Source organism: Penaeus vannamei, chromosome 33, assembly GCF_042767895.1.
Source record: "Penaeus vannamei isolate JL-2024 chromosome 33, ASM4276789v1, whole genome shotgun sequence".
NCBI classification, from domain to species: Eukaryota; Metazoa; Arthropoda; class Malacostraca; order Decapoda; family Penaeidae; genus Penaeus; species Penaeus vannamei.
Genome location: NC_091581.1, coordinates 31475185 through 31482684, shown reverse-complemented (window position 1 = coordinate 31482684; position 7500 = coordinate 31475185). Strand labels below are relative to the sequence as shown.

Genomic DNA, 7500 nt, shown 5'->3' with positions numbered 1-7500 from the left:
CTTTAGGAAGGGCAAAGTGCCATCCTCATGGGAAGAAGTCATAATCATTCCATTCCCCAAACCTGGCAAAGATGCTTCTATAACAGGGAATTACAGATGTATTTCTCTCACCAGCTGCATTTGCAAGTTGATAAATAAATAAATAAATGATAAATTTCAGGTTGACATGGCCACTAGAAAAGGATATGCTGACCCCATATCAGTATGGGATTAGAAATTTGAGATCGACCACAGATGCCCTTATGAGGATGGAGACTGCTATACAGAATTCCTTCGCACAGCGATGTCGTTAGCAGTTTTCTTTGACCACGAAAAATCTTAGAATACTACTTGGAAGTATGGCATACTCATGAAACTGTATGATACTGGTTCATGAACAGCATTACCTACCTTCATACAAAGCTTCCTTGCTGATAGGAAGTTTAGACTGAGGGTGGGAAAGAGCTTATCTAACCTGGAAGATCAGCTGGAAGGGGCCCCACAAGGGAGTATCTTGAGTCTGGCCCTATTTGCCAAAATTATCAATGACATTGTAAAGGTCGTTCAAAGTGCTGTCTCCTGTAGGCTGTATGTGGATAACCTCACACTGTACTACTCAAGAGGAAGTTTACAGGATGTGCAATGACACATGTAGACTGCAATAAATCAGTGGGCAACATACCATGTATTTAAGTTCTCTCCGACCAAGACCATAGCTATGAATTTCCATAAAAGAGGAGAGTTTCATCCTTCCCTCTTTTCGTGAGGAAACCCGCTGCATTTTGTCCAAGAGGTGAAGTACTTGGGTTTAAATTATGACTCAAAGCTTATGTGGGTATCTCACATGAAACAATTCAAGGCAAAGGCTACAGAAGTGTTCAGTATTTTGCGTTTTCCTCACCTGTCTTGGGGTGCAGACCGCTCGCTTTTGCGGCTATACAGAGCATTTATTTGTAGCAAACTTGACTATGGATGTGAGGCATATTCATCTGCAACTTCCACTCTTCTCTGGATACTGGACTCAGCTCTCAGAGTCTGTACAGGAGCTTTCATGTCTTCACCTGTAGAATCTCTGTATGCCAACATTGGAAAACCTCCTCTTTCATTACACTGCGACCAAATATAGACCCGACTACAAAGGATTCTGGGATCTATTTCTTTCTAGACTGGTTTTCATCCCCTTGAGAACTGATCCTATGGTAGGAGAATAAAAATTTTGTAGCAGATCTCAATTTGAATCTCCTTAAGGTTCTAACTGTTGGATCTCCCCAGTTCTCCCCTGGACCAATCTAGTCGAGCTGGATTTGGTCGGAATAAGCAAAGGGGAGAGATCCGAAGCAGAAATGAGGGAGAGAGTTCTTCAGGAGACTTGTCAATATCAAGGATCATATGTAATATATACAGATGGTTCGAAATCTGAAAATGGTGTGAGCTTTGCAGCAGGGAGCATGACGAAAGTGCAGTTGGCAGTATTTCTTGGGCAGCCTCGCTCTTCACTGCAGAGTTACACACCCTTCTTGCAGCAGTCAAAACGACTAGAGATCTCGGGAACCATTCTCTTCCAATATATTGCGACAAGATTCGCAATATATTGGAACTTGACTTTTGAAGCTTTGCCAGTAATCAAGAGCTTTAACTCAATACATCCAAAGGTAAGGGAGATTCAAGATTGCATTGCACTGATGTCAGCACAAAAGATAACTCTGTGTTGGGTGGCAGCGCTTGTTGATGTCAGTGGGAATGAGCAAAGTGATTGGAGGGCCAAGGCAGCTGCCGCTCAGCCCTGTGATACTCGTTTTCCTCTCCCATACATCGATTTAAAACCCAACATCAGAAATTGCCTTCGTGATGAATGGAGGAAGCAATGGAGGTATACCTCTAGAAACAAAATGCGAGAGATTACAGCTGGCCTTTGCAGTTGGGTGACCAGCGTCTATCCCAACCGACAAGTCGAAGTTGTTATCAAGGCTGAGAATTGGACACATAATAAGATTGACTTATGGGCCGATAACAATGAAGTGCGTTGTGAGGGTTCCCAAGAATCATTATTGACGTGAGTACTTGTCTCCTCCATATACAGTGAAAAGTGTTTCAGAGGACGATTGTGACGTAGAAAGTCACAATAATATTCTCACAAAATTTATTTATGCATAATATTTACACAATATCTTATTCTTTGAAAGCAAAATATTTATGCTTTGATTGTTAATATACTTTTTGTTATTTTTGTTTATAAAAGCCATTTATTAATAGATTTTTAACATTTTAAATATTTTAACATTTGAATCCCACAAGGCATTCGCTGCTAATGAGCTTTGTTGTTGACGTAGCAGATGATTTTAAAGAGTCAATTAGCCAATCACCATCAGAGTCCATGACCGGCCTGGGCCTATTATGCCAGTCTTCCTAACTGGCGCCTTAGGAACTGGACCAGCCTAAGCCTTGGTTTATTTCCAGTTGTATTCTAGACTACTGCCCGAGGCCTCTTCGTGGTTGGTGCGGCTGGTTTGAGTTCCGCACCAACCACAGGCTCCTCTTTGTCATCAGGCGCCAGGTAACGTTCCTGTTTCGACCTTGGCCCCTAGCTGCACATATTTGTCGAAAATAAGACGTAAGGCGTCATTGACGCACAATAATATATATTTTCCCCTTCTAACAAGTTTGAAGTTTGCGCGCCATATTGCCGTGTATTGGCGACTCTCAAAACTACACGATGTAAATACAGCGCCTTTGTCAGCAATTCTCAGTAGCCACTTATCGCTCACGGAGACGCTGCCACTACTGGTGCGTTGCCAGTGAGGCAGTGGCAGGGACAAGGAGGCCAAGTGGTTGACCTGATCAAGCCTGGATCAAGCTGTCCAGCTTGCCAGATGAAAGGGCCGAAGAAATGCGTTGCTCGCCTCCAGGCCTCCCGCCTCCTAGCACAAAAGGATGCCATGCTCGGACAAGGCACGAGTAGAAGATATCCCCTACTGGAGTGCCGCGGAGAGGGAAGCCCCACCTATTGGATAACCCTGTCGGAGCCATTCAGCTTTTCCCCATTGCAGAACCGTCCAGCAGGGAGGAAGGGGAAAGCCGTCAGTGTGGCTGATCCCGCACAATGACAAGACTGTCCTTGTTGCAGAGCTTCGGTTGCACAGCGTAAACACACGGACACAAGCGGCTGTGGAAGCTGTCCTCCCTTCGCCCTGCCCCGACTTTGGGGGGACCTCATCTGACGGAATCACAATCAGTTTTGATTATTAGATGCTAATGAAGTAAGAGTTGGAATGGCCAGTGGTGTTTTTATGCGAAAATTTAAATGTACGTGATTAATCCATCAAAAATGTAAACCACAGTTCAGATATGTGTCAGAGAGAGAGAAAGAGGGAGGATATATATATATATATATATATATATATATATATATATATATATATATATATATATATATATATATATATGTATACATATATATATATATATATATATATATATATATATATATATATATATATATATATATATATATATATATATATATATATATATATACACACACACACACACACACACACACACATGTGTATATATATATATATATATATATATATATATATATATATATATATATATATATATATATATATATATATATATATATATGTGTGTGTGTGTGTGTGTGTGTGTGTGTGTGTGTATGTAGAGAGAGAGAGAGATAGAGAGAGAGAGAGAGAGAGAGAGAGAAGAGATGGATAAGAGAAAATGAGGGGGAGAGGGAGGGGGCGGAGGGCTTTACCTCTTGCTACGACCGTTCATATGCACATCGTGACAAACATTTACAGCGACAAACACTTGTACTCACACTGACTCACGCATCCGTGTGTACATACGCATTTGCTACGTATGCACATAAAAACAAAATCTCGATTTTCCAATGTCGTCCTTGTCTCCCATGTTACAGGTCACAAGTCCGTCCTGACTTTCAAGACAGCAGGCTGGTTCTCCAAGGACTTGCACAGGATAGAAGGCTTCATTATGGACAAGAAGTAAGAAATTGTACTCATATTATCCAAATATAACACCCACACCCACATATTCTGTGCTGTTCTTCACCGGTATCCTCCTCCTCGTAGAGCACGGGGGTCAGACTCTTGGCCGTTTGTGGAAAATAAAGTTAAAGATGCAGGTTGCTTCCTATCTTTTTGCTGTCATGGATATGATTCAAAGTAGACCTATTATACAGTGTTACAAAATAAGAAACTGTAGCAGCCCATGACTAATGCGCATATATATATATATATATATATATATATATATATATATATATATATATATATATATATATATATATATATATATATATATAATCTTTATTGCCATCATTATCACCATTTGAAATGATACGTTCAATAATGTAATCCTGAGAATCCAGGTATGTACCCTTGTTGGCCCGCAAGATGGTAGCATAAGATGAGCCGTCTCCATCTCCACTGAAGATAGTATAGACTTTTTCATCAATGTATTATGAACCTGACAGACAAAGGGTAGCAGATCCCGAGGGCTTTACGGAACATGTTATTCATTATAAAATAGTGTATCCTTGCATTACAAGTTCGCATATGTTGTATCCTAAATATATCCAGCTTCCTTGCCCCTCTTTCCCCTACTCTTCTGTTTAGCTGACGATTCCTGCTTCTTCTCCAGGAAGAAAAAGTTGACCTTTATGTATGGCAAGTGGACCGAGTTCCTCCGTGCTACAGACATTGGATCCTATGAGGAATACATGAAGACAAACCCGCATAAATTCAGGTACGGTTCAGCAGCCCCATCCCCCTTTCTTTCTACTTCTATCTCCTTTTGTTTGTTTGTTTCTCTCTCTCTCTCTCTCTCTCTCTCTCTCTCTCTCTCTCCCCTGAGGTTGTGGAACCTTTGCCGCGCCCCACCCGGTCAAAGCAACCTACGCAGCTCACATCTAGATTTCCATATGAGTTGTATTCTTCCAGATGTTACAGAAAATCATCTATTAATGTCTTGTATATTTCGTCGGTTGGCAGGTGATATAAGTCGGTAGTTTTTTTTTTCTTTTTTTTCTTTAATGATTGGTAAGTTGAACAACACTTGTTCTAAGGCTGCTATTATCTGGTCCCGTTACCTTCCTGGCGTTTGTTTCCGAGGTAAGCTTCAAGAGTGCTATTGCATCGCTGCATATTAGATACTAATGCTCACTTAGTGGAAGGGTCTGCGATTGTCTATAAGCCAGCAGTCCAACCTTTCGCCGGCCGCTGGAAGCAATAGGTCCATCGACTTCATTTAGAATTGGATTCATGTTATCTTTAGAAAGGAATTGGAATCGGATGCGACGAAAGGCTGCCTTCTGACCGAGCCAAAGAGCCTCTTCAGGGGCTCTCTGCGGTCTGTTTCTTAGAGCGTCTGTTGCTGATCCTCGCATCGCATTTCAGGAGAAACGACAAGAAGAAGAGCGACGACGGCACGGGAAGCGCCAGTCCCGCCCACGCCCCGAGGAAGGTGTTCAAGAAGCTCAACTCTATCACTTCCTCCTTCAAGATGAGCTCTGACGTGGATGTATGTGAAGGACCCATTCCTGGGACGCTCTTTTACCTCGGACTGTGGCAAAGGGCGCAGTCATGTCCAGTCATGTACATGGTGCAATTTTAACCAATCTTAATCAGCATAATAGTAATAATAATAAAAAATCGCGACTTTAATTAGAACATTATTTCGAATTAAATACTTAACACCATAATCAAATGTTCAATGTATATCACCAATTTGTCTTAATGTCTAATGTTTGTTCATAAGTGGAAAGAAGTAGAGCGTGTATCAGATGAGTATGTGTACTGGACAGTACTGCATCCTGTTATAAGTAGGTTTCAATGATAGGTCTATAGCATTATTGCAAAATTTATCAAATTTAAAGCAAGTTGATTTTGTCTTACTAAAATTAGTATTCATGGACAGACAGGTCCCAGTTAGTTTTACAATAACAATTTTTATCAAAGTCGTTTCATCACACAAACACTGATCATTATATATGGAACTTAATGATGTTGGAATTTAAGTGTAGGCCGAGGCACGAGACTGAAGTTAAATGCCAGAAGAACCCTGCTTAGTTCAAAATCAATAGCATTTGGGTCGGTGTGCCAAGATTCTAATGTCAAGGCTTTTACATTTTTCTTTCGTGTCTTTTCAACTGGTATCATCTTAATAACCACCATCCTTCTTATTTTCACCAACAATCATGAGTATTATATACTATTATATATTATTCCATCGTTCATTCCTGACACGAATAGTAGTGATTGTGCTGCGAAGTTCGCTCCGCTCGGCCACAGCCGCCTCCTGGGGTAAGTGTGCTAACCAGGCGTTGCGTCTGCCTCAGGCCGGCGTGGATATCGAGGACGGCGACCCGCCCGAGGAGCCCGAGGAGGGCACGTACCCGCGCACGGACTCCACCTACAGCATCGACATCCCCAACTCGGCGATTCTGTGGGAGGCTGACCCGCGCCCCGAAAACTCTCCTCAGGTGAGGGCAGGTCACTGAGGAGACAGACGATCTCCACCCGCAAATTAACCATATTTCCGATGAAGCTGACGTTCTTTAAAGCATTCAGCATCTGCAATCCGTTCTTTCTGCCTTTAAGTATATTCTTTTGTCAATTGGATTTACACAAGCGATCATTCTTCGCTTTATATAACTCAGTTACTGATTCCCTTAACATATGATTTGCTCTTTTTCTTGCAGTTCTACCACTTCACACTGTTCGCAATGTCTCTGAACGATATGAGTGAAGAATTGAAGAGATCTCTCAGCTCGACAGACTGCAGGTAAGCCGACCCAGCGACGGCGTTTCCAGCCCTTGCTCGCGATCGAGAGGTGGCAGAAGGCCGAAGGGACGCGCTTCACACGTAGTTTCCTCTATCACAGCACTCTGTTCTTTGGGGTTGGAATCGGGAAGAGCAGCCGTGGGCGCGGGCGGCAGTAAGCGCCATAAGGGAAGAGGCGCTCGTTCGCGGGCGCCATGTAGACGACCAGTTGCACTCTGGGCATTGCAAAGTGATTTCACAAACATACATATTCACGCTGATGCCTATTCTCACATTTACTCTCTCTTTCACACACACACATAATAACACTTCAGAGTCTATTGTTTCGATTATATTAAGAAACTAAATAAATTGATTCATGAGTGAAAAAAGATAATAGTGACCTATTTGAATTGATATGCTTTTGGGAATTTCCAGTATTTTTTGTTATCATTCTTTTAAAATAAGCTTTTCTGGATCAAACTTGGTTGGCTTGTAAGATAAAATGGAATGTGCGTGTGTCCTTTCAAAGTGTGTAAACAGCAAAGCCCAGGTTCAGTGCACGCGGCCGCACGACGCCTTTCGAGAGAGTAGGACAGCTTTCAGGTTCTTCGGCCAAACCCATTGCTCATGGCCTCTAAGAGGAAGCGGTCTTTAAAAGCAGGTGCTCCAAACCAAGTGAGACTGAGAGTTGTTCCCCACAGATTGCGGCCG

General features: G+C 42.2%; 1 protein-coding gene across 7 annotated transcripts in view; it reads left to right on the top strand.

The window, feature by feature from the left end:
- LOC113823985 (oxysterol-binding protein-related protein 1) overlaps positions 1–7500 on the top strand; it is a 62811-nt gene that overhangs the window by 54538 nt on the left and 773 nt on the right. For all 7 annotated transcript variants that reach the window (XM_070145133.1, XM_070145132.1, XM_070145138.1 and 4 more), the window contains 6 exons: positions 3923–4007; positions 4666–4770; positions 5421–5544; positions 6362–6505; positions 6725–6807; positions 7491–7500. The exon at positions 7491–7500 is cut by the window's right edge and continues 122 nt beyond it. In XM_070145133.1, the coding sequence (XP_070001234.1) occupies positions 3923–4007; positions 4666–4770; positions 5421–5544; positions 6362–6505; positions 6725–6807; positions 7491–7500 (551 nt within the window). The remainder of the gene's footprint in view (positions 1–3922; positions 4008–4665; positions 4771–5420; positions 5545–6361; positions 6506–6724; positions 6808–7490) is intronic.